At 52.1% G+C, this 26930-nt stretch overlaps 2 protein-coding genes across 2 annotated transcripts in view; one reads left to right on the forward strand and one right to left on the reverse strand.

The window, feature by feature from the left end:
- Ormdl3 (ORMDL sphingolipid biosynthesis regulator 3) overlaps positions 1–26930 on the reverse strand; it is a 152961-nt gene that overhangs the window by 99741 nt on the left and 26290 nt on the right. The gene's annotated exons all lie outside the window — the stretch shown is intronic.
- Positions 1302–26731, forward strand: Thra (thyroid hormone receptor alpha). The gene is made up of 9 exons (XM_051175950.1): positions 1302–1494; positions 12747–13081; positions 15447–15514; positions 16260–16360; positions 20042–20189; positions 20710–20915; positions 21903–22049; positions 22534–22792; positions 23379–26731. The coding sequence occupies exons 2-9, from the start codon at positions 13029–13031 to the stop codon at positions 23627–23629; spliced, it is 1233 nt and encodes a 410-aa protein (XP_051031907.1). The 5' UTR covers positions 1302–1494; positions 12747–13028; the 3' UTR covers positions 23630–26731.

Here is a 26930-nt window from a genome sequence, read left to right on the forward strand (position 1 = left end):
GATAGACTGTTGGTCAGCATCCCACTCAGCAAACGATTCTATCCAGTATAAACCGAACGGTTAGAAGAGCAGCTCCCCTGACACACTCAACTGGCTCCTCCCCAAGAGCTCGCTGGGGAGGCAGGGCTCCGCCCTGGGAGCCGTGGGAAGGCTATGGCCCCCGCTGGTAAAACTGGGCTAATGACAGCGGGGGAACCGGCGGGGCCAGAGGGGGGTGCTAAGGTAATTAGACCTCTGCCTGGCTGTGGTAGATCCCGAGATGAAAGGGGCTCTGGCGTCACTGACAGGGTTTTATGTCCATGAATGCAGAAGGTGTGTGTGTGTGTGTGTGTGTGCGCGCGCGCGCGCGCGCGCGTGTGCAGAGGTGGGGGGGCGCGCGCGCGGTTAGAGCACGTGCGTGCGCGTACGCGCGCAGGGGTCCGGAACTGGCATGGAGACCTCTCCTTTGAAAAAAATGAGTCCATCTATTTGCAGCCACTCTGCTCCTTACGTTGGCCCTGGAACCATTTGGATTTCGATGGTGCAAACATGAGAGGCGATCCTACCTCAGTGAAACTGGAAGATGAGGGACACAGTAGCAAATCTTGCCCACCCCCTTCCCCAAGCTTAGCATTGGCTGTACATTGTTAGGGAATGACTAGTGGGCAGTGAGCGAATGGAAAGAGCCTCTATGGAGAACAGAAACGTTTGCAAGAGAAGGCAGTGGATCCAACATTAATGTCAGAAATGAGAAAGGAGGCATAACGAAGAATGAGACTTAGAAAATAAGATGGTCGAAATTAGGAGGATTTCAGAAGTTACCTGTCCAACACTTGGATTTTAAGCTCTAACCCTGGCAGCTGTAATTTGTTCAAGGTCACACAGAGAGTTGCTTGGAGAGAAGGGACCCGAACTCTGAGACAAACTACCCCTAGCGTTTGGTATCTGGATTTTCTCCCGGATTTATAAGGTGCAGAGAGTGCCCCGAAACTTCCCCTCTACCCCCCAGGGTGCAAACCAGAAAACCCCCAATTCTCCCAGCGAGTAAAATCTATTTTTTTAAATTGACATCTTTCTTAAAATGTGTCACAGAGCATCTCTCCCCGACGGAACCGCAGGGGGTGAAGTGGACGAGTCTGAGCCTGGTAGAGGCCAAGGCGATCGAGGGGCAGTGGGGTGGCCAGTCGGGGTCCCCGGGCGCGGCGCGGGCCGAGGGGCGGGGGCTGGCGGCTGCAAGGCGGCCTGCAGGGAGCAGCCGCGAGCCGGCCGGGCGCGCGGAGCCGGAGCCCCAGCGGAGCGGGGCGGGGGAGGGAGGAGCCTGAGCGGCCGCCGCCTCTGCCGGAGGAGCCGCGGGGCCGCCACACTCGCCCCCCGCCCCCCCGCGCTCACTCGCACTCACACCCCGGCGCTGGAGGCGGGCGGCCCGGGCCCCACCGGCCCCCCATGGACGCCCCCGGCACGGGGCGCTAAGACCCCCGCGTCGTTGCCCAACTCGGTTCAGCGCGCCAAGCCAAGGTAAGGAGGAGGGAGCGAGGGGGCATTAATATGCAAATGCATCGCGATTGATTATGCAAAGCCGCGGGTCTCTGGCCAGCTCGTAGGCGGGCTGGGGGCGCCCAGGGGGTTCCTGTCGCCGACCTCTGCCTTTCCGGGCGTCCGGGTGACCCTGTCACAACCCGAGAGCTAGCCACTTACACCCTGGGAAAGGGAGGTGCTGTTAAGTGGTCGGTGGGCCCCGGGGTTCGCCCGCGGAGATGGCGTCTGGGCCTCCCCTTCGAGGGCCCGCCCGGCCTCTGTCTGGCCGGTCGGCTGCGCATTCCCGGGCTGGGCCCCGCTGCCTGCCGAGGCTCCCCCGCCCGCCGCGCCGCGGTTTGTTTACGGTGTGCCAGAGCCTGTCGTGTCCCCCCTCCTAACTCCCCAGCCAAAGAGGGCGAATGGCCTTTGCAAAGCTGCCTCCAGTTACGGAGGGCAATGTGGGTGCGGCAGGGTGGGGGGGGCTTGCATGGGCTGGGGGAGAGTGTAGTCCCCTCCCTGCCTTCCCAGTTGAGCATGGCTTTCTGGTTGCAACACTCCTAATTGCAAAAACGCGGCGGGTGGGGTGGGGGGAATGTGAGCCTGTAGTAGTGGGGGGTGTACTCGATGGTCCCTGGATGATTAGGTGAATTGCTGGCCTGTGGGGAAGAGAGGAAGGAATGGACGTGTGTGTGTGTGTGTGTTTGTGTGTGTGTGTGTGTGCGCGCGCGTGTATGTGCGCGCGCGCGCTCTTTGCAACGTGTCTCTGGTGCCCCTTTTCTGTGTAGGGCCCTCCCTTGTCCAATGTGAAAGGAAGGCCTGGGAAGATGTCAAAGGCAATGGAGAGAGCCACCCATTTCAGGGACCAGGGGGGGGGGCACACAGAAGGAAAGCCAGGGAAATGGGAGCCTGCCCCTGAATGCTGGCTCTGGACCCAGGAGGGGGAGGGGATGAAGGGGACCATTGTCCAAGATGAAGGGGGAGGCAAAGGTGACATGCAGACACAGATATGCCCACACAGACAGCCACATGCACACCCAGGGACACCCAGGCAGATTCAAGGACAGGAGCTGCTGGACACACCCACATGGGGACAAGGGAAGAGGCAGGCTGCCGCTGCATGGTGGAGCTCAGAGGGGTTGGACACACCCACGGGAGACCAAGAGCAGAGAGACAGCCTGTGCACATACCCACGCACAGGGTCACAGGGAGATGCTGTCACACACAGGGGCAAGGAGGAGTCCCTGTCACTATCGAATGCATGCATGCGTGCACACACACAGCAATTGCACACAGATGAACAATTACAAAAGACCCTGTCACTCATAAGCACACACAAGCTCACATGTGCCCAGTCATGCAATCATCATTGCTTGCCATGATAGTCACTGTCACTCAGTCAAACAAAAACACAGCTACACATCAACACATGTGTACACAACTTAGCAACAAGTATTTTCCGGGATTCATCTGTGGAGCTGAGGTTCTGTAGACAATAAAACCTCTGCTACCGAGAAAATCAAATTCATCTGTATAAAAAGACTTTTCTGCATAATGGTGCACAGGATGCATTCCTGATATTATAGTCTCCTTACTGTTGCCATACCACCCAGTTACTAGCTGGCAAGCTCCTTGAGACATGGGAGAACCTCTAGAAGAGCCCTGGATCCCACCCAGAGCCTAGCACAGTGTGTGCTCTGTAAACACTTGTTAATTGATTGACTGTGGGAACTCCAGGCACAGGTGCACTCCTTTACACCTAGTCTCACAGGTGCAGGAGCCATGCACAGAGCTCGGGTGTACAGTCGCAGGTCCCACCTGGCAATGTCCAGATAACCCTTGCAGATAGACACTTTGTAGCTAGGGCAGGAATGCACTTAAATGCACACAATCACAGACTATTCCCTCTGGCTTCTTTCTATCTTCTAGGCTCAGCCACTGTGTTGCAATGGGCTCCCCCCCCTTTAGAGGGACAGAGAAACAAGAGCAAAGTGGGTACAAGGGGGTTCCAGAGGGCCGAGTCATGGGCCTGCAGCAGAGTCCAGTGACTTCTAGCAGCTGGGATTGTCCTGGTTGCTGGGGGAGGGGTGTCTGGGGAAGAGTTGGGAGTGGCTCTCTGGCTGTCTCTCATCCCTAGCCTATAAGCCAGTGGGGACCCGGCTACCCCTGCTAGGGTTTATTTGGCTGGGCCTTTCCTGGGGACCTTTAGTTGTCCGAAGCTGAGTGTCTGCCTCCCGCTGTGAATCTGCCCCCTTTCTCACCTCTGGCCCTCTTGTCCAAACTTGGAAGCTTTCCTTGGGAGGCCTATGCTGGAGTGTCTGCCTGAGTGAGGTGTATTTTTGACTTGGAATTTCTCTCTAACTCTGTCTGTCTTTCTGTTGCTGTCTTGGGGTGTCTGACTCTCTCCTTGTGTCTCTGCCAGTCTGTGACTCTCTCTCTCTCTCTCTCTCTCTCTCTCTCTCTCTCTCTTCCCCTGTGCTTGTCTCAGTTTCTGCCACGGCCTCTTTTCTCAGAGCTGGCAGCAACATTCTTCATACTTTTCCAGTTGTTAATGCTCAAATTCGGGCCCTCTGGCCCGCCCAGCCTGCCTCTGGGGTCAGCAAGAGGTTGGGGGGGGTGGGGGGGTGGGGGGGTGCTCAGCTGGCTGCTCAGGACATCCTGCCCTTCCTTAATGCTGCAGCTGCAGCTGGCCAGCATGTTTCGGGGGCTGGGGATGGAGAAAGGGAGGGGAGTTGGCTCCCCTGTTGACCCCTCAAGCTGGCAAGCCCAGAGAGGGAGCACCAGTTCAGTGGGAGCACTTTAGGCTCAGGCTACAACCCTTTAAGGAGGTGGTGAGGAGGCTCCTCCCCTAACTACTGACTCAGGCGGGAAAACCATGCCCCCACCCACCCACCTTGTGCAGTGATGGGAGTTGGCAGGACCCAGTGGGTCTGCATTAGGACTCATGATGGCCTTTCTTCACACCCCTGGCAGCTGAGACCTACCTCAGAGATGTCCCAACAGCTGTGTATTTCTTGCCCAGCTTCAGGCTTGGTTCTGGGGGTACAGCTGTTTAGACTGCAAGTTTTGGGGGGATTGTACCCATACATGAGGACAGTAAAGGTGGCTCTTTGAACAGGGACTATTGGCACAAGAAACCCTGGGCAGGGGGGTGGGGTGGGGTGATGGGTGGCTCCAGAATGCCTGGCTATGCTTTCTGTAGCTTTGGCCTGTTTGGATGAGAACATACTAGTCATGACTCCATCACAGAATACTCATAGACTTCAACAGAAAAATAAACTGAGGTTTATCACAAGGGATTCATAGCCAGATGAAAGAACAAGGTATTATTATTCTATCAGGTCATGTTACAGATCTTACGTTGTTATGGTTAAAATCAGGATTTGTTTGCTTTGGAGTTCAACTGCCTACCTAGGTTTGATTCCTAAATGTCTTCTGCTAGTTGTGTAACCTTGAGAAGACTTTAACTTCCTTCTTGCCTTATCTATAAACTAGATATGATGATATCTATCTCTTTTAACTTTTGACATTTATAGTTGTTAAAATATATTAAATGATTGGGAGGCTGAGGCAGGAGGACCAAGACCAACCTTTTCTACACAAAGAGTTGGAGGGCAGCCTGAGCTATGGGAGACATTGTCTCAAACAGATAGAGATAGACACATATACAATGCTCTAAAATTGCCCAGTTCATAGTGAGATCTAGTGAATGACACTTTCCAGCACTGGCTGGAAAGCTGGAGGAAGGAAACTCAGGAGTTAAAAGCCAGCCTTGGACACAAAGTGAGACTCCCCCAAAATGTGCCTAGTTCAGGCCTTGAGACCCTGGGATTTCTGGTAAAAGCGCAGTAGAGATTTTGGTGTCCCGAACATTACAGGAATGGGAAGGGAAATGAGTGGGGGACAGTGTGTGCCCAACTTCCTCACCGTTCACAGGTTTTTCTCTTTCTTCCTTTTTTTCTAAAAAGAGCTAAGAACCCATAGGCCTTAGTTCTCAGCAGGCCTCTCTGCCCCTTCTCTCCTGACCCTTTTAACTTAAAAGGAGCCCTTGGCATCTCAGCCTGGGACACGCTAAAGGCACATGCATGAAAGCCTGGGTGTCACCACATCTCTCTTGGGACAAAGTCTGAGTGTTGACAATGAGAGAGAGAGAGAGAGAGAGAGAGAGAGAGAGCGCATGGATGAACAAAAGCAGCATCATCTCTTCAAGCCTAGGAACTCAGGAAGGAGGGCAGCTCTTATCCTCCTCCATAGGGTACCATCACCCCAGCTACCTACTAGGACCTGGTCCTGGCTCACAGATGCCACATTCCCCTGGCACACAGTGGCTATTAGTAAAAAGGTGGTGGTGGGGAGGGGACTGAGATGCGGAGAAAGGAGCAGCACATAGCACCTGGAGACCCTGGGTCTGTCTTGGTGTCCCTTAACTTGGCTGTGGCTCTAAGAATCGGGATCCTTTTTCCCACAGCCCCATTTATTCAGCCCCTTCTCTTCAAGGTGAACTAAGGACAATGAATGGGCCCTGTCGGTTAGTGGAGTGACTTGGAGCCTTTGGTGTGAGATACAGTCTCAATTCCAGCTCTTATAGCTGCAGCAGCACTTAGAGAACTTTGGAGCCCTGTGAGGGAGGCAGGTGTGGTGTGTGGAAATAATACTGGCTGGGAGTTGGGGGCTGGGTTTTTGCCATTCACCAGTTGTGTAACTTGGGGCCTGGCTTTTTATTATATATTACCCACTTAGGGTAAGGGTCAAGAACATAGTATTAGGTGTAGGGCTATAGTTCAGTAGCAGAACGCTTGCCCGGTGTGCATGAATTCGATCCCTAACATGGCAGGAAAAAAACAAAAATAAGGCACATAAAGCAATATGGTAGCATGTTCAATCTGAATTGCAGTCTGGCATGGGAAACTAGCTGTTCCTGTGGATTCCTCTTCCTCCCCAGGCTGGCAAATACCAGGCTGAGGATGCACGTGTCACTGGGAACCAGAGACAGTTTCATCTCTCACTGAGACATCTGTGGCTCTCGTGCAGTGGGACACGTGTCATGCATGTCCTTTTGCTTGACAGGCAAGCAATGGGGTACCAATAGGGACCTCTTTCCTGTTTACTCAGAGGGGTCAGAAGTTCACAGGTAGACGGGGAGACAAAATGGATATCATTGTACCCGGAAATACTGCCCTGCACCTTTGCTTTGCAGGTGGGCATTCACCCTGAAGAGAGGGAGTTAGGATTTACAGGTTAGTGCCAGAGGCACAGCCACACCCACTCAACAGTGGCAGAGAGTGGTGGTTTGGGCCAAGCAGCCACCCACCCTCTCTTCTCCTCCTCCCCTTTCTCTTGCAAGGAAGAGATGAGCTCCTGGCTGCGAAGCCCTGGTTGCCTGTTTCATTTTCTCTTTTTACCAGGCATGGAGAGGAGGAGGAGGGAACAAGCTTTGGTGACTATCAGCATTTTCATACACATCAGTGAGTGGGTGTGTTGTGCATGCATCCATGTGAGAGTGTTTTGTGCATGTGTGGGCTGGGTAGGGCTCTGAATATCTCCTGGAACGGGTCCTGGAGCCCTGTAGTTCTGCGCATGCGGGATGAATGTGTGAGTCTGCACGTGTCCATGTGTGTGCCTGAGACTCAGCTGCATTTGCTCTGTTCTCTCTCTCTCTCTCTCTCTCTCTCTCTCTCTCTCTCTCTCTCTCACACACACACACACACACACACACACACACACGCCCCCCACACTTATCTCTCTCCCCTCCCATTCCTCCTTCCTTCCGTTTCTATTCCTCCCCTCCCTCCTCCTGTCTCCCTCTGTGTCTCCTTTCTTGCTCTCTGCCTCCCTCCCTCTGCCTCTGCCAGTTCTGACTGGGTGGGGGCTAGCTCTTGCCTCTCTGGGGTGCCTAGAAGAACATCCTGTCTTTCTTTCCCCTACACCATTCCTTCCCTTCCCAAGTGATGCTCCCTGTGGTGGGCAAGCAACTTCTCTGCTTTAGAAGAGGGGAGAGCAGAGGGAGCACCCCCAAGCCTTGTGCCCATGATGCCATCTGCTGCAAGTGTCTTGGCCCCATGACATTCATGCCTCCAGCATTCAGCTGCCCCAGCTCCCAGCTCCAATTACCCCATTGGCTGGGGGGTGGGTGGGGGAGAATACACTATGCCCAGTTTTTTTTTTTTTTTTTTTTTTTTTTTTTTGGTTTCTTGATGGTTTTTCTAAAGGGAGCAGGGAAAGAGGACCTGAAATTCTGTGAGGAATGGGTGTCCAGCCATCCATCAGTAAGTGTGGAGGCTGGGCATGACCAGGGAGGTAACCTCTAGACCTAGCACCCTTGATGCTTTATGGAAGTAACCTGTAACCTGGACTGGGGGAGAGAAGTAGGTGGGTAAGACTACGGGGAATGAGGTGGGAATACAGTCTTTGATGTTAATACTGGGCATCTGGCCCAAGACAGGGCTACTGTTTATGTCGTTCTGTTTTTGACCTGCAGGGGGGGATTTCCTGTTATAGTCTTTGTGGTGGTGGTGGGGGGGACGGACAGGGAGGATCCTTTGTTTAAGCAATCCTGTACTGCACATCCCCCACCTAATCTCCCATTCCCTAGTTTTAAGGCCTACAGTAGCTAGGAAATCTGACTTCCGGGTCACTGCTCTTAAGTTCCAGAGTGCTAGAGCAAGATCCCACCCAGAGGTGCTGCCTGTCTCCGTCCCCACCCCCCACCTATAAACTGCGCCTATGTCTATGTGTATTTCTCTGCCACATCACACCTGCCAAATAGTCCCTGCCTTCCCGCCTTCTCTCTGGCACTGGGGTAACAGAGAATTGGGTGGGGCAATCCTGCCCAATCCATACCTGAGAACAGGACAAGGTAGGGGCCTGGGGAAGGAGGGGGCAGCCCCAGTCCTACAGAGGCATCTATCCCTAAACATAGGGTATGTGTTGCCACCACAGGTCCTCAGTGGCCATAGACGCCCCCTAGCCACTGTTAGGTCGGTGCTACTTGTAGAAACCCACATTGGCACCGGGCACGTCGGCACACAGATGCCTGTTTGCCTGTGCATGCCCGTGTGTGTTTGGGCTACATTGCCCCCCCCCCCCCCGTCTCTCCATATTACCCTTGATGATTCCATAGTATGGAATCAGGACATCTATGCAGGATGACTGGGAGTTGGGGGTGGGGGATTCTTACCCCCATCCCAAGGGGAGAGGGAGGTGTGAACCTACCCACAGCACTATTAATAGCCCACATGCCAGGCCACCAAGAACCAGCTGTCACCGTGGAAACCATTTCTGCTGCCCCCTCCCCCAGCCTCTGTGGGGTGGGACTTAGGCAGGGCAGAAGCACCCCCCACCCATCTTTCTTTGTTATTTTCCTTTCTCCCTTTGTCTCTCTCTTTCATCGGCCTCTCTTCCCATCTCCCTTCCTCCCTCATTCTCCTTCTCACTTCCCACTGCCCCCTTCTCCCTTCCCCCCACTTCCTCCACACCCCTAGCTCTACCCACATCCCTGCCTCATCTCTTTGTTCTCCCTCTATATTTTTCTTCCCCTCTTCCCCATTATCCCCATAATCTGCCTCTTCCTCCTTTCCCCCCCTTCACAGCTCCCCACTACAGTGTGTATCCGTGTGTGTGTGTGTGTGTGTGTGTGTGTGTGTGTGTGTGTGTGTGTTTGACAAGGATGGCTGAGCTTTCTTCAAAGTATTAAGGACAAAGTTCAGGGGCCCAGGAAGGTAGAGCCATAGCCCAGTACCGATGCTCAGAGGCATGCATGCTACATGCTGCTAGATGGCTAGGGGCAGAGTCCCTGCTGGCAGTCTCAGGAGTCCTTTGGGCGTGTCCCAGGGATCTACAGAACTGCAGAGTAGGGCAGGCGGCAGTGGGAACCTGGCATTGTGCCCATGGATGCCGCATTGGCTTCTTGTCCCTGTCCCCCTTTGCAGAATCACTTAAGCTTAATGAAATACTTCCCCCCTCTATGGGCAACTTGCCCACGCTGCCACCCAACAGCCCTTATCTCACAAAGGAATGGGTGGCAAGGCCAGTGGACAGGTGAGTCTTGCTGTCCTGCTGCCCAAATGAATACCTGAACCCTGTAGCTTCACCCCCTCTGTCTCTTTGGGTCTGACCCCCCCCCCCCGACCACCACCCCTTGCAAAGGGTGTGCTAGGAAGGTGCTAGGGAATGTTAAGCTGAACTCCAGGAAGGGTGGAAAGAGGCTGCCCTTCAGGGTGGTTATCCTTGATGTAATACCCCTTCCCCATTAACCTTTTCCTGCCTGTAGCTAACAGGAGCTCACATGGCTCATGCCTTCCTGCATGCTGGGCCTCTGCCTGGGCTCCATGTAGCCTTAGAGGCCCAGATATATCCTTGGAGAGGTTTTCAGCTGTCCCCAGGGGTTCTAGACTCTTGCTAGGTGCCAGGCAAAAATGCTGTGAGAAGTGAGGACAGCACCTTGACCCTCTTCCGCTGCCAGGGAATAACCATAACCATCTGGCACCAGGGCACATTCAGCTCAGCACAGAGGTGAGGCAGACAAGGACCCTGCCCCTCCCACTGTGGGCACGTGCAAGCCCTTGGCAGTGTCCAGACACATTTGGAGTTAAGGCTGGGCCAGGGAGGAGAGAGGGGAAATAAACAGGGTAGCTTAGATTGGCACTGCCCCATGTCTGCCTTGTAGCAACTGGTAGTGGTGGGATGCTGGAGGGGGGAGGGCACCTCCAGAGCTCTGGCCTGAGGCAGGAGCTTCCTGCTGAGATTCCCTGCCAGGCCCTGCCCACAGCCGCTAATGCCCATTCCTACACACCCTGGCCTTCTTTGCCTGCCCCCAAGGCCTGTTCCCCAGGGCTACCCCTCTCTGTTTGCCCACTCCTGGGTCTGCCTCCTCCCTTCCCTGGGGGCGCTTGGGCCTCCGGCTGGCGAGTGGATTTTTCCAGCTTCTGTAAACAAGTGGTGGCAGGGTGCCAGGCGGGCAGGAGACAGGCGGGGGTAACACCGCAGCCAGGGTGTGCCAAGCACCGAGGCACAGTTGTGGGGGGGGGAGGGATGGTGAGGGAGACACCCAGACCCAGAGAGAGAGAGAGAAAGAGAAAAGGAGAGACAGACAGACAGACAGTGAGACTAAATGAAGCCTTGCTGGGCACAGACAGCAATGGGAGCAGCCTAGCCTCTATTGTCCAGCCCCCATAGTGCTCCTTGCTGTTGCTCTCTGTTCTAGCTACGAGCAGTAGGCCCCAGTGCCCAGCCCTGGGCATCCCCACCCACTTCTCCTCCCCCACCTCCACCCCTTAGGGCTGGCTACGCCATTATAAATTTATAACAGGAATTTCTCCACAAGCCAAGAAAAACTTGACCTACTTTCTTGATGGCTCCCTGGGCTACGTCTCCCCACTCATCCACTCCCCCCAGACTCCTGTCCAGCCCCCAGTGCCCAGTCCTGGCCTGGGGGTGTCAGAGACAGAGTGGGCCCCTTTTCTGTGTTCCTCCTGCTGCCCTGACCCTGCCAGTGTACTGCTTTATCTCTGCCCCCTCCTCTCTCACCGGGACTCCTTATCAGCTCATGGGGGTGGGGCAGGGGGCCTAAGGCAAGGTCTCTGGTGCAGCAGCCACGTGATGGAGTTATATGTGGGGAGCTGTACCCTTTGGCACCCTTCCATGTGCCTGCACCTGCCTATGTGCTTGCAGACAGGGTACCCCAGGCTTGCAGCCAGGATCACAGTGGGCTGCTCAGAGGAACTGGAGGTGCGGCCGGCCGGGTGTAGCACTATCCTGGCTCTAAGTAGCAGAGTAAGGCTAGCATTAGAGCCAGGCTGTGAAGTTGTGAGCTACCTGCTTCCTAGCTGCATAAATTTGAGGGACTCACCAAGCTTTCTGAGACTCGGTTTCATATATATATATATATATATATATATATATATATATATATAGCAATTTCACTGTATAGCCTTGGATTTGTGACAGTCCCCCTGCCTCAACCTCCTGAGTACTGGAACTGTAGGCATATATCATTAAATCTGGCTCCATCTGGAAAAAAAAAAAAAATTTTTTTTTTTTTTTGTTTTTAAAGAGAGGGTCTCTAGCACAGATGGTTTCAAACTCACTATGTGGCTGAAGAGAGCCTTGAACTTCTCTCTCTCTCTCTCTCTCTCTTTTCTGAGACAGGGTTTCTTTGTATGTAGCCCTGGCTGTCCTAAAACTCTGGCCTCAAACTCACAGAGATCTACCTTCCTCTCTGCCTCTGAGTGCTGGGATTAAAGGTGTGTGCCCAGCTAACTTTGAATTTCTAATCCTCCTGCCTCTAGCTCCCAAGTGCTGGGATGGCGTGCAAGCCTGCCTCTCCCATGCAGAGTTCTCGAGCCCCCTTCAGAAGGCACATCATATCTGTTCAGTCAACATCAGCATGTGTTGGTTTCCTTCCTTTTCCCATCCTGATGAATGGCAGCCAGTCAGCTAATTCTTCTTAAACTGGGCACTGGGCTTTGGGACTTGGTGTGAGAGATTTAAGAACCTATAAAGGGGCCAGGTTTGGTGAGGTACACCCTTACTTCCAGTAGCCTCAAAGCAGAGGCAGATGGATTTCTGTACGTTCTAGGACAGCCTGGTATACATAGTGAATTCCGGGCTAGATAGAGAGGGGCAAGAGTTGGGTTTCATTAATTCCCTGGAAGTAGAGAGAGTCCGTTCTCATTTGTTGCTCTCTCCTTTAAGAGTAGACCATAAACTCTGGCCTAGGGTACTGGCCTAGCATACACACAAGGCCCTGGGATTGCCCAAAATTGCTTGCCCCCCAAAAGACACTAGTGTGAATATTCATAATCCCTAATGCTCTCCCTGTGCCCCATCTGCCTTTGTGAGGACTCCCTGCCATGCCTGTGCTGCAAACTACTTGTCTCTAATCCCCCCTTGCCCTATAACACTGATAAATCCTGAGAAATCTTGGATAAAGGGTGGTAACAATAGCTAATATTTAATAGGCGCTCATAAAAGGCCAGGCATTTGTTTGAATGTGAGTATTGAGACTTGTTCCCTGCTGCATCGATGACCTCATTCTTTCCCTTCATCCCTCCCTGTGTCTGGGGCCTATGATGTAGCTCTCCAACTGTACCTGTGATAAAAGGTTATTCTGGTCCTAGTCCTGGACCTTCCCTCCATGCCCACTGCCATTTTGCTACAGGCCCCAGACAGCTACTAAACATTTCCCGTAACTCTTGCTCACTTACCCACCCCAATGGCAACTTTTTACCCCTTGCCTTTCTCTCTTCTCTCCACAGATATCTGCAGACAGGACAAGACTCTGAGGACCCTCCCAGCCCCTAACCCGGCTTGCCCCTAGCTCTCCCACTTGCTACTCCCTGGCCCCTCCCACCACCCGCCCTCACCCCTTTGGGGCGCAGGGCATGGTGTGAAAGGCTGAGTGCTGAGGCGGGTACCATGGGTGCTGTGCCCTAGGGCCTGGGTGGCGGGGGGCGGGGGGCCTGTGGGTGTGGGGGGGGCAGTGTGCCCACCCCAGTCTCTTGGCGTGCTGGAGGGCATCCTGGATGGAATTGAAGTGAATGGAACAGAAGCCAAGCAAGGTGGAGTGTGGGTCAGACCCAGAGGAGAACAGGTAATGAATGGGTTCGGCAGCCTGCTTGTACCTACTCAGAGCAACAGGCATGGATAGGCCTCTGGCCTTAAGAGAGCTGGTCTCTTTTAAGTGCCCTGGAAGGTGGATTTGAGGCCAGCAGGCCCGCTGCCTACCGTTGTCCAGGGGCTGAGAGCATGTATACATGTCTCAGGGAATAGACACTTGGCTTGACCGATGCTCACTTAAAAGGAGGAAGAGATAGGAAACAGTCATTACAGGCAACAGACATGTGTCCCCTTCCTTGGAATTGTTGGGCAGTCTTAAATACCCTCATTGTCCCCTCTCCATTTTTGCCTTCACTTGAGCATGTGTGATCCCGATGGCCTTGCTTGCCATTTTCTTCTTCTTCCTACCAGTCTGTGCACCATCTGACCACAAACAAGCATGCTTGTCCACAAGCGATGGTGCATATAACATAACATTTCCGGTCACAACCCACACTTATTTTCGGAATCTATTGGAAACCTCCCACACTCTTCCTTGTTCATGGTCAAAGGCGGGCACTGGTATGGGCTCCTCCCAGGAAGTGTGTGTCATGAAGGTTTACTTACACATGGACAAGGCTTCACCTTGTACACACAGTAGGGCGGGTTTACCTCTCATCTTCGCTAACCTACGTCAGTTCAGAGGGTCCCTGTCTTCTAGGTCCACTCCAAGTGGCACAGAGCTCTGTCCCATTTGGCATGGTATCCCGGGAGCTGGGTACAGCCTGTGCCTATGGCCAGGGAAATAGTGGGGGCAGGGTGCTCTGGGGAGCAGTGTAGCTAGCTAGCCGTTGTCTAGGAGATCAGATCCTGAGCCAGAAGGGAAGCTTGGCCAGGCAAAGCCCTTGTGTTCAAGATTGATTCTTTGGAGGAGTAGAAATAGTGGATAGTTTGTGGTTGTGTAGGTGGGACACTGGGTAAGCCCCTTCTCCCAAAGCCGTCGTACCATGCTTAGACTGTGAGACACACTGTCACTTGCATCTCCTGTACTTCCCTGCCCAGGCTTATGGGTGAGCCTGCTCTAAGGTCTTGTAAAAAGGTGGGAATGAGGTTCTTAGTGCCTCAGAGCCCTCCCCTCCCCCACGGCTATGCGCCACCTTGTGGCTGTGTGTGGAATTGCATCCAGAGGTTCTGAGTCTGGTGATAGCCAAAGCGCCTGATCAACAGGAACCCAGGTGGCCCAAGTTTGCCTGTACTCACACACTCACACACTGAAGGCAGGAGGCAAGCCTGACCTTCCAGCCTTGTAGAAACCAGACAGGGATAATCCCGAGGGAATGTGAAACAGAAGGCTGTCTATGACCGTGACCCTGGCCAAGGTCACTGTGTCAGTGTGTTGGGAGCTGCATCAGGCTGTAGGAGGAGGAGGGGCCCTGCAACATGTCACACAGGGTGGGTGTGGAAGGTTATACAATCCTTGCATGCGTGGAGGCTTATGTAACCCGTGTGTACTGAGGTTATGTAACACATATGTGGGAAATCTGGCAACATATATGTGCTGTGGCTGACAGTTGCTAATAATACCTTGCATGGAGCAGCTCAGGGCCCTTTTCCTGGGTGGTTCCAGTGATTGGTGTCACAGTGCATAAATGGCACCTCATTTTTTTTATTTATTATATGGAGGCTGTGAACAGGGTCAGCATAGGTTATTTAGCATGTGTGCATGGCCTAGAAATTAAGCAACATGTTCACATGGCAGAGAGTATGGAACCAATAGGTCCCTGTCCAGGGGGTCCTATAACATATGGACACATCCTAGAAATCATCCGAGAACGCCCTGAAAATTGCATGAATTTGTAGATCCTAAAGCTTGTTACCATACTTGGGTTTATACTGAAGGCTGGGTAGTTACTCACATGCGTGGGTGTTATGTTGCATATATATATATATATATATATATATATATATATATATATATATATATGTTATTCTAAAGGTTACATAGCTTTCTTTCCAAGGAGCATTTCAGCATATTTGGCATAAGTTGCAGGCTTATGTGAATGTGAACTATGTGAATGTCCTAGAGATTGTGGGTGAAATGTATGCGTGGAGGTGGGGCTTTAGAACATTGCTTACATGTGAGACGTGTGTGTATTTTGGAGTCTCACAACAACACTTGTCTGTGTGAGTGTGTTGGGGCCCTAAGCATAATTTCGGCCCCATTTAAGCCCCTTATCTCTCCCATGCAGCTAGCAGATAGCTAGACCCTTCCAAGCTTTGTCAACTGATGTGTAGGGGTAGGAGTTGGACTAAGGACTTAAGACGGAGGAAGCCAGAGATGGAGGGTTTTGGAAGCCTCTTAGATGAGAAGGGACTGTCCAAAGGCTACTCTCTGATTCTTCCTACTTTGCCCCACTCAGTGCCAGGTCACCAGATGGAAAGCGAAAAAGAAAGAACGGCCAATGTTCCCTGAAAACCAGCATGTCAGGTGAGCCTGGCTACACATACCCCCTCTCCCTACCCTCACCCTTACAGAGCAAACGTGGCTCCTCCAAGACTGGGCCTGGACCTCCTATGTCTCTAGAGGGAACAGTCTACAGAACGTGGGTTGGTTTTGTATGGGGGAGAGAATGGTGATTCAAAATGTATCTTGGCCTTTAAGGAGGAATTAGGTCAGGAAGGGCCTCTTTCACCCTCCTATGACCTCCTCATTGAAGGTTCTGCCACCTTAAGGGTGTCTGTTCTCCTATAGTGGATGCTTCTTCTCCCAACTCCCTATGCTATTCTGTCACTTAGATGTAACAGTGGGGGGAGGCAGGAAGCCCTAGCCAGGCCAGGCGCAATGGCACCTACCTGTCAGAGCTGTTTGGGATGCTGACCTAGAAGGATCATCTAGACCCAGGGGTTCAAGACCAGCCTGGGCAATATAGTAAAACCCAGGTTCAAGAACAAAATAAATACATGGAAGGAGGAGGTGGGAGGGGCACTGAATGGGCAGTCAGAAGGAAGATCCCATATATTTGAAGGGAAAGGGATGGACAGTCCCCATCCCCTTACCCCCACCCAGTAAGTCTCCAGGACTTTTCCTTTCTACTTTGAGATGAAGAATGCTTCTGTGAAGCTGGGCCAAGAGAAGAATGAGAGAGGCAAAGGAGGGGGTGGGTGCAGACAGGAGCCCCTCCAGCGGCCTCCACACCATGCCCACTGCCTCCTCCACCCTTTCCCCTCCCCAGGGTATATCCCTAGTTACCTGGACAAAGACGAGCAGTGTGTCGTGTGTGGGGACAAGGCAACCGGTTATCACTACCGCTGTATCACTTGTGAGGGCTGCAAGGTATGGACAAGCCATCTCCTGCCCCATCCCCATTGCCCAAACCCCTTCGGGTGTCTACATGTGGCATGACAGTCAGTCTCTGTAAACGTGTAATTTAAAGCCTACCTGCTATATCATTTTTCTCCTCATGCACTTAGCCATTCATTTGTTCACTCATACTCCTCTCATATGCCACTTGCCTAACCTCTTTGAGCCTCAGTTTCTTCGTGTGTGAAATGGGAATGATTATGCTACCTTTATCATAGAGTTAATGAGCAAACGGAATGAGATAATTCACCTGGCACTGCTCTAAATACCTGCAGAGGGGTGGGGGAAGGAGTATGAAAGAGGTAAGAATTATGACTGCGATAGAGTCTTTAAAACAGCGCCAAGCACATCCAAGCATTTAGTAAAGGCCAGGCATCATCCATCCTTGTAGTATGGTAGTATGCTAGGACTAAGAGGTGAGAAGCCAAGAGTGGTACTGTACACTAGTAATTCCAGCACTTGGGAAACTCATGAAGATCATGAATTCAAAGCTACCCTAGGATGGAGATATATATATATATATATATATATATATGTATATGTATATATATATATATCATACATATACATACATACATACATACATACATACATATAATTATTATTTCTGGGCCAGCCTCAGCCATATAGGAAGACATGATCTCAAAAAAAAAAAAAAAAAAAAAAAAGAATTTGCAGCACAGTAGTATGATGGGAGATGTCATTCTGTAAATATCTTCAGTAGTGCACACCTTTAACTCCAGAACCCTGGAGACACAGGCAATTGATGCCTATGAGTTGAAGCCAACCTGATCTACATAGTGATCCAGGGCTACACAGTGAGTCCCTGTGTTAAAAAAACAGAAAGCATGAGGGATACGGGATGTGTCCTACCCTCAAGCTACTTGCAGTCTATCAAAGAAGCAATCTGCAAACAGGAATCAGTGTCTTTCAAAATATGGATTATGGAGGTTTGGCAAGATGGCTGCCTGAGTGTGAGGATGTGAGTTCAAATCCCCAGCTCCCACATAAAAAACCAAAGATGGCTGGGCATGGGTGGTGCACATCTTTAATCCCAGCACTTGGGAGGCAGGCAGATCTCTGTGAGTCTGAGGCCAGCCTGGTCTACAGAGCGAGTTCCAGGATGGCAGCATATCTGTAATCCAAAACTGTGAGGCAGAAACAGGAAGATCCCTGGGGCCTGCTGGCTAGCCAGTCTAGCTGGTCAGTAAGTTCCATAGTGAGACCCTGTGTCAAATACAAAATGAGATCAAAAGGGCAGAGAATGATTGAAGAAGATAATATATGTTGCCCTCTGGCCTCCACACATACACACACACACACACACACACACACACACACACACACTACAGGGGAGTATGATTCCTGGGTCATCTTCAGCACTGGCTATGATGCAGATTCCCAGGATCTGCATATGCCCCTACTTAGTCCAACCCTTTTTGTGCTGGAGCCCAGAAATCTGCTTTTCACAGGCATCCCAGGTGATCCTTTTGTACCTGAAAAGGTGAGACCCTGTGCTGAAGGGTCATAATGGGGACACAGAAGAAAATGACCAAAGATTCTTTCTATCAGAGGGTCAAAGGTCACAGACTTGGAAAAGTCAATTTCAACCTGTGTGGCTTTTTCAGGACCACTACCTCCTGCAAATACGGGTCTTCCCAGAAAGAAACCATTCAAAAGTAGGTGAAGCCAGGGATGATGGTGCATGCCTATAGTTCCATATGCAGAAGAGGGAAGCAAAAGAGTCAGAAGGGGCTGGACTGATGGTTTAGAGGTTAAGAGTACTGGCTGCTCTTCCAGAGGTCCTGAGTTCAATTCTCAGCAACCACATGGTGGCTGACAACCATCTATAATGGAATCTGATGCCCTTTGCTGGTGCAAAGGTACACATGTAGATAGAGCACACACACACACACACACATATATGGCGCGCACACACACACACACATATGTGTATATATATATCATTAAATAAAAAGTTTAAAAAGATTTCTTTATTATGAATACAATGTTCTGCCTGCAAGTCTACCTGCCAGAAGAGGGCACCAGATCTCACTACGTATGGTTATGAGCCACCATGTAGTTGCTGGGAATTGAACTCAAGACCTATGGAAGAACAGCCAGTGATCTTAACCCCTAAGCCATCTCTCCAGCCCATAAATGAACCTTGAAGGGGAAGGGAGGAAAGGAGGGGGAGAGAAAGAGAGAGAATTAGAGAGTTAGTGTTAGCTTCAGGCTAGCCTGGGACACATAAAACCCTCTCATAAAAAAACAAAACAAAACAAAAAACCTCTCTTAAACTAGGTGGTGGCACACACCCTTAATTCCAGCACTCGGGAGGCAGAGGCAGGTGGACCTGGCCTGCCTGGTCTACAGAGTGAGTTCCAGGATAACTAGGGCTACACAGAGAAACCCTGTCTCAAAAAACAAAACTAAACAAGACCCTCTCTTAAACTAACACACAAAAACATACACACAGTGTGGAAGCTTGAAGTTTCTCTCTGTTACTGGCAGCCAAACCAAAGTCAGTTGAGATTTCAGGTTTCATAGCAATGTTCCTGGAAATAACAGTAACAAGAAAGCCAAGAACAAGGATCTTAGCTCCAAGGACTTCTGGGTTCCAGGGGGACATCTCCCAGAGTACCCTGTGTCCACTTCTACAGTTTGGTTTTGTAAGTCTAGAATGAGGCCCAGGAGTCTGTATCTTGGTGCAGTAATTTTAATTCACTCCAGGTCTGGACTCTCAGATCTTAATGTCTTCTACAGAAGGCCCAGTTCTGGCATTGAGATTAAATGTAACATGCATTGAAAGGCACATGCCAAGTGCATACACATAGTAAGGGTCAACAGGAATCCGCACATCATGTTGCTATCATCCCGATTCTTCAGGTTTTTACTTAAAAAAAAAAGAAAAGACTAAAGCAACAGATTAAAAAAAAGAAAATTACAAGCTATTAATATTTCCACTCAGTGCATTTTCTTGAATATTGATCTTCCTATTTTATAAATCCAGTCTGCACACACACACACACACAAAAAGGGTAAAACATTGTATATGAGAATGCTTTAGGGGTCAGCATTCCTTTTAGAGTCATTGAGCAAGCTAGGGAAGATATTAATTAAACTTTCTAGGGATAGCAACACAGCTCTTTTGGTTGAGTGCTTGCTTAGTGTGCACAAACCCTGGGTTCCATCCTTGCACCACATAAACCAGCTGTGGTGGCACATGCCTGAAATCCTAGCACTCCAGAGGCCAGAAGTTCAAGGTCAGACTTAGCTACATAGTGAGTTTGAGACCAGCTTAGGCTACATGAGACTCTGTCTTGGAAAATATATGATAAAAATTTTAAAATGATTTAAGGTAGACTTCCAAGGCTTCATAACACCCACACCAGCCCAGGCCCAGTGCTGCCTCCTACACTCACTGTTCTGCCACCCCAGACATTCCTCATCCCTCTGCAGCCTGAGGGGAAAGGGCATGTGTTTCTCAGATCCTTTGGCCTTGCAAGATACAGCAATCCTGGGCCTACAGTGACATGTGGATGCCAGGTGACACTTGCTTCCCTTGCCCCGCCCTTACTCAGTGAACTGTGTGGTTAGCTCAGGAGAGAAAGCCATAATGGTACAAACCTGCTTCATGTGCCCCTACCCTAGGGCTTCTTTCGCCGCACGATCCAGAAGAATCTCCATCCCACCTATTCCTGCAAATATGACAGCTGCTGCGTCATTGACAAGATCACCCGGAATCAGTGCCAGCTTTGCCGTTTTAAGAAGTGCATCGCTGTGGGCATGGCCATGGACTGTAAGAGGCATCATGGGGCAGTGGACTCAGGCAGCTGTGGTGGGGCAGAGTGCAAGTGTAAGGGTAGCAGATCCCTTCCTGGGAACCTTCAGGGCAGAGTGATAGCCAATTCAGGTCAGGCTGATTTGGGATCTGGTGGCCTTCATCCTAAAGGAAGTGGGATCTTATTGCCATTTGAGGACCTTAGAGAGCAAGTTGTTGAATAAAAATTCTTGTGCACCCAGTAGGGTTCCTGCACCTCAGGGAAGGCACGTCTAAATGAAGAGGGGCCATTTCGTCAACTGTAGGTTGAGTAGAAGGGTCAGCTAGCAACTCCTCGTACCATAGGTCAAACCAGAACGTGTTGTTATTCCTTGAGCCAGGCTACTTAGAGTTGACTTGGTCCCAGTGATTAAATATGGTTCGTATTGTGCTATTGCTAAGTGATTTGGGAAGTCACTTGACCTTTGTACTAGGACGAGCAAATTCTGAGCATCGTGCAGGGGGGTTGCCATGCAAAGTGTCTCTTGTCTGTCAACAGTGGTTCTAGATGATTCAAAGCGGGTGGCCAAACGCAAGCTGATTGAGCAGAACCGAGAGCGCAGGCGGAAGGAGGAGATGATCCGATCACTGCAGCAGCGACCAGAGCCCACTCCCGAAGAGTGGGATCTGATCCATGTTGCAACAGAGGCCCATCGCAGCACCAATGCCCAGGGCAGCCACTGGAAGCAGAGGCGAAAATTCCTGGTAAGAAAGCATACCAGGCTTGCCTTTCCTGGAAGCCTTCTTGGTTTAATCCAACCCCGAACTGGCACACTGTACCTGTTGGCAGTTCTGGTTTTCTTTTCTTTTCTTTCTTTTTCTTTTTTTTATGTAATGTATTTATTTTTATTGCACATTGGTGTTTTACCTGCATGTATGTGTGAGGCTGTTAGATCCCATGGAACAGGAGATACAGTTGTGAGCTGCCATGTGGGTGCTGGGAATTGAACCCAGGTCCTCTGGAAGAGCAGCCAGTGCTCTTAACTGCTGAGCCATCTCTCCAGCCCCCAGTTCTGGTTTTCTACACCTGTATACATGCCTTTGCTTTCTGGAGCCTGTCTGTCCCATCCAATGGGCCTTATCTTCCTGAATTCCAAGGCAGAACTAACACACAGGGGCTGAGGACAGAGTCAACACAACAGTATTTTGGGGTCCCTGCAGGGTTCCAGGCACTGTGTTGAACCCTCAGAGAACTGACTGCTAAGTCGAGGGCCAGATTGGAAGGGAATGGACCACTGGGGCCTAGCTCCCTGCTAGAGTTTGCTAAGGGATGGAAAATACATCAAGAGAACAAGAGAGCTTTCCCAGTGCCAAGCAGATGTGTTTGCAAAGGACTGGTTGTATGACCCTGGTCTTACTACTTAGCTGTGCTAGGCTTCTGTCTATGAAATTCTGTCTATGAAGGGCTATGTATAACAGGTCTATGGCCTTATGTCATGTTTTCAGTCATTCAGTCATCATTTTATTACAACTTATTACCTACTATCCTCACTATTATCAGTATTAGCAATTTTCAAATGCTAGCCCTGGGCTATCCTCTTCCCCCAAATTGAAGCCTTGAGGCTAGAACACAGTCATGTCTTGGGAGTTTTACCCCCATGCTGCCTTGGAGCTCCCCCTGCTGGGCAGGGAGTCTCAGTGAGCAGTTGAAAGGGGTCCACAGCTCCAGCTGACCCTTATCTCTCCCTCTAGCCGGATGACATTGGCCAGTCACCCATTGTCTCCATGCCAGATGGAGACAAGGTAGACCTAGAGGCCTTCAGCGAGTTTACCAAGATCATCACCCCGGCCATCACCCGTGTGGTGGACTTTGCCAAAAAACTGCCCATGTTCTCCGAGGTGAGTGGCAAATGGAAGGAGAGACTTGCTAGAGGGAACTTAGGATCACTTCCGAGGTCACACAGCCTCACTGGGTATTCCTCTGATGTTTTCTGGACAGAGGGAATGATTCTTGTAGACCAACACCTATTTAGTGCCTGTACACACACACACATACACACACACACACACACACACACACACACACACACACACACACTCCTAGAGTGACCATTTTACCTCCAGGCAGCATGACTCATCTCTTCATTGTGCTTAGCGCTAACTGGAAATAGACTATTGTACAAGCTGTGGGACCCTGGCCAACTTACCTAAATGCCCTGTGCTTCAGTGTTTTGACAGGGACTGGAAGAATGATGGGACCTCACGCTTAGGCATAACTGTGGGGGGTTAAGTGCAGTAGTACATAGGTGGCATGGCCCAGCAAAGAGGATGGGGAGACTGTGGGGCATGGAGAGGATTACAGAGTGGTCCTGTTGTTCCACAGCTGCCTTGCGAAGACCAGATCATCCTCCTGAAGGGGTGCTGCATGGAGATCATGTCCCTGCGGGCAGCCGTCCGCTATGACCCTGAGAGCGATACCCTGACGCTGAGTGGGGAGATGGCGGTTAAGCGCGAGCAGCTCAAGAATGGCGGCCTGGGTGTAGTCTCTGACGCCATCTTTGAACTGGGCAAGTCACTCTCTGCCTTTAACCTGGATGACACGGAAGTGGCTCTGCTGCAGGCTGTGCTGCTAATGTCAACAGGTATCCTACCATAGCTGAGCGGCCTGGAAGCTCTCCCTCCTCTACCCCCGAGTCCATGCGCTATTGTTTTACTTTTTAATTATTTTTTTGTCCTCATGTCTGGTCTCCAGACTATTTATTGCTTTGATCTCCAACCTTCTCTCTGCCTCTGCTCTTCTTCTGCCTCTAGTTTCCCTCTCTTCTCAATGCCATCTGTTTCTCTATTCTCCTTATGGATCGCTTCATGTCCCCATGTTCTCAGTGCCCTCCCTGTCCCCTATTCCTGCTGGGTGGCTGCTCCTACCCGTGCCCCAGAGTGCTATTTTTTTTTCTTTTAACTTTTGTGTGTGTGTGGAGGGGGGTGTTTTGAGACAGGGTTTTGTAATTCTGGCTGTCCTGGAGCTCACTCTGTAGACCAGGCTGGCTTCTAACTCAGAAATCCACCTGCCTCTGCCTCCCGAGTGCTGGGACTAAAGGCGTGCACCCCTGATCTCTCCTGGCATTTCTGCCTCAGTGTCCCTTCATGTTTTCAATGTCCCCACATGTTTTCCCCTGTGTTTTTCTCAGACCCTCAGTATTCATTGCCTGCTGTCTTCCCTCCCTGCAGACCGCTCCGGCCTGCTGTGTGTGGACAAGATTGAGAAGAGTCAGGAGGCGTACCTGCTGGCGTTCGAGCACTACGTCAACCACCGCAAACACAACATTCCACACTTCTGGCCCAAGCTGCTGATGAAGGTGACTGACCTCCGCATGATCGGGGCCTGCCACGCCAGCCGCTTCCTCCACATGAAAGTCGAGTGCCCCACCGAACTCTTTCCCCCACTCTTCCTCGAGGTCTTTGAGGATCAGGAAGTCTAAAGCCTCAGGCGGCCAGAGGGTGTGCAGAGCTGGTGGGGAGGACCCCGGAGAGAAGGGACAGAGTTGGGGGGCTGAGGGAGAACTCCCCGCCCCTTCTCCCCTTCCTCCCATCCTTGGATAGATGCAGCTCCCATATACCCCTGCACTGCCCAGCCCCCTTCAGAACCTCCAGCCCTTGGACAGGGCAACCAATGAACTTGCTATAAAAGACAGTGTGGGAGGCTGGGGCCTAAGTCCTAGAGTTTCGGGGACCCCAACCTCTACGAAAATAGGGGAAGGGAGGAAGAAATAAGAGGGACAAGCCATCCTGATTGTAGGGCCAGAGGAATGAGGCGTAGGGGCAGATGCCCTCCCTCACCCCTGTACACACAGGAGAGCCCTGCCAAGTCTCTTGGCCTAGATTTCCTTTCAGGCCACAGGTCTCTACTTCCCCAAATACCTGGGTCCTGGGTACAAAGGACAGTTTGGCTTGGCTCCTCCCCTGGAGGCTAAAATGGTAGTCATCCTAACAGCACTTTGGAAACCAAGCGAGGGGAGAATATAAATGAAGAAAAACTAGACAGAAAAAAAAAAAAAAAAAGACAAAAAGAGTGTTAGAGAGAGAGAGAGAGAGAGAGAGAGAGAGATGATATTAAGTTATTAGCTGAGGCTGGCCCAAGGGGAAGGATTCCCCCCCTTCCCACCCCCATGCACTTTGAGAGCTGCCCTTCTGACCCCCAGAGAGAAATGCCCCCGGCAGACCTACAAGGGTAGGGCTGCTGATTAGAGCTGTGAGAAGACACAACAGGGTCCTGGCACCCCCTTGCCTTGCCCACACCCCTGTGCCCCTCTGGCACGGTACCCCAGTACTTCCTCTGCTCTCTGCCACTCGTGCCCGCTGAGTTCCATCTACCTCTCGCGCTGGATGCCAGCTGGCCCCTCACCAGCCTGCCCTGTTGCCCACACAGCTCCCCTTTCAAGTGCCCAGCCCCAGGGGCCTCCTGTCTCCCTCCTATACCTTGGCACCCACACACAGGAAAAACTGTAGCCCAGGCTCCTTCCCTCCTCGAATCCTGCAGTATTAGCTACAACCCAGACGCTGCTGCCAGGGGAGGGGGGAGGGTGGACATGTGTGTCTCCCAGAGCCTCTGCCCCTGTGGAACTGTTTCCTGTCTGTTTTCTGGGCTCCCTTTGCCCTCCTTACTCCCACGCGATGCACTAACCCAGACACAGGGCAGGTTGGCATGCAGTGGGAGTTTCTATCAGTGGCACTTAGGGGCCCAGGGGAGGAGGCATTTGGCGCCCCTCCTGTTTTCTTTGAAGCTCTTTAGGCCAGCCACCCCTCTGCCCCTGGGAACCCTCTCCCTCTTCTTTTCTAATTCAGGGACTTTGGCTTGAGCCATCTCCCACCCTGTGGTGAGGAGCGCTCTGTTGGTCTGCACTTGCGTGAGCTGCCCTCCTCCTCCTCCTCCTCCTCCCTCTGGCTACAGCCCACTCCTCTGCAGAGACAGGGAGGGAGGAGGTGGCCCTCCCATGAGTGGGAGGGACAGGAGGAGAGGGAGAAACAGAGCAGACCAGTGGCCCTGGGCTCAGGGCTGCATGTCGGCAGGGATGGATGGGTGGACATAGATGCCCCCCCGGAAGCCATGGGGAATGGGGCAGGGGGCGGGGGAGGGGTGCCAGGGCTTCCTGCGCTTTGCACTATTGGGGCAAAAATGTCTTAAGCAGTGGGGAACCTGCCACCCCACTCTGACCCTCAGCCTGCCACAGCCCCTACACACACACACACACACACACACACACACACACACACACGAAGAAGGCAATGCCTCACTGTCCCCAGGGCAGTGTCCTCCGCCACTGTTCAGGTGTCCCAACTGGGCAGAGGGCCTGGGGGAGCCTCTCCTGCCACCTGTGCATGTGCCTGCCCCACCCTTTGGGGCCCCTAGGCCACCTGTGCTATCTTTGTCTCTATCCTCTTTCTCTCTCCTGGGGTACTGATTTCCGTATTCCTCTAGTCCCATGGGTAAGCCCTCTCATACCTTCCTCCCATAGCTGGGGGCCCAGTGGAGTTCCTGACCTGCCTGCTGTCTCCCTCCTTCCCCTGGCCCACCCTCCCTCTCCATTCCCGTTCTCAGCCATGGGCATGGCCTCTTACAGGCACTTGGGAATCCCCCCCCTTCCCCAAGTCATACGAGCTGTGAGCCCCTTCCCCTTAGCCCTTCCCCTTCCCCTCAGTGATGTGGAGTGTATGTGTGTGTTCCTGCGTGTGACTGTATGAGTGAGTCCATGTTGTGGGGAGGAGCCAGAGAGACTCAGGAGCGCCACGCACCTGCTCTAGAGAGGCAGCTGTCCCAGTCCCTGCTGTGGAAGTGGGGGACAGGGCCCTCTCCTGGGGGCCATTGGTGCTAATGGGGGGATGGTCTCGGCATGGGTGCTTAGCATGCCTTCCCCCAATGTTGGCCCGGGGCACTAGGGCAGGCCGGGTGGGGCAGCAGGTGCAGTATTGATGGGAGGATGGGTTGCTGGGAGGAGGTGGGGGGGGGCCAGGCCAGGACAAGGGGTGCCAGAGCCATGACCACTACCCTGCCCCTACCACTGCCTCTCCATCTCAGCATTCCTCCCCCCATCTCTTCTAACACACATACCTCATCCAGCCTCCTCCCTGCTCAGACTTGGGGAGGGTGGGGGAGGGGCCCCTACCCCTTCCCTGGGTGGTGGGTCTACAGGGCTGGGAGAGGGCAGGGCAGGGCGTGTGACGGAAGACACCGTCCATTAGGGGGAATGTACTTCCTGCCCTAGGAACTCCTGGGTGGAGGGGGACACTACCCAGAGGCGCTACTGAATGTATGAGAAGCTGGTGCTGGGCTGGGGTGGGGGGAGGGGTTTTTGGCTAGAAAACAGGGAAGGAGATAGGTCCCTTTCCCGGAGAGGGGTGGGACGATAGGGGTGACTCGAGGGGCTCCTACTCCTGCCCCACAGTTGACAATCAGTATGTCTGTTATGTGCGATTTTTCACCCCATTGTGTTTTGGGTCAGGATTTTAAAGAAAGATATTTTTATGGTAATTGTTGCTCGTCTATTTTACTATATATTTATGTAATAAATATATGATGAAAATAATCCCCTTGGGCACCCCCCCTTAGACTTGCGTGCTGTTTCCCCATATTCTCCCATCTGCTGGCAGAGTACCCACCCCACAAGCTGACCAGATGGAGAGGTGCCCCCCCCCAGCCTTGGCAGTAGCCCCCTCCACCCTCCCCCACCCCCAAACGAGCACACATCACAGAAGCCAACTCAGCTGTGAACTATTGGATTTGAG

Source organism: Phodopus roborovskii, unplaced genomic scaffold (genome assembly GCF_943737965.1).
Source record: "Phodopus roborovskii unplaced genomic scaffold, PHOROB, whole genome shotgun sequence".
Lineage (NCBI taxonomy): Eukaryota > Metazoa > Chordata > Mammalia > Rodentia > Cricetidae > Phodopus > Phodopus roborovskii.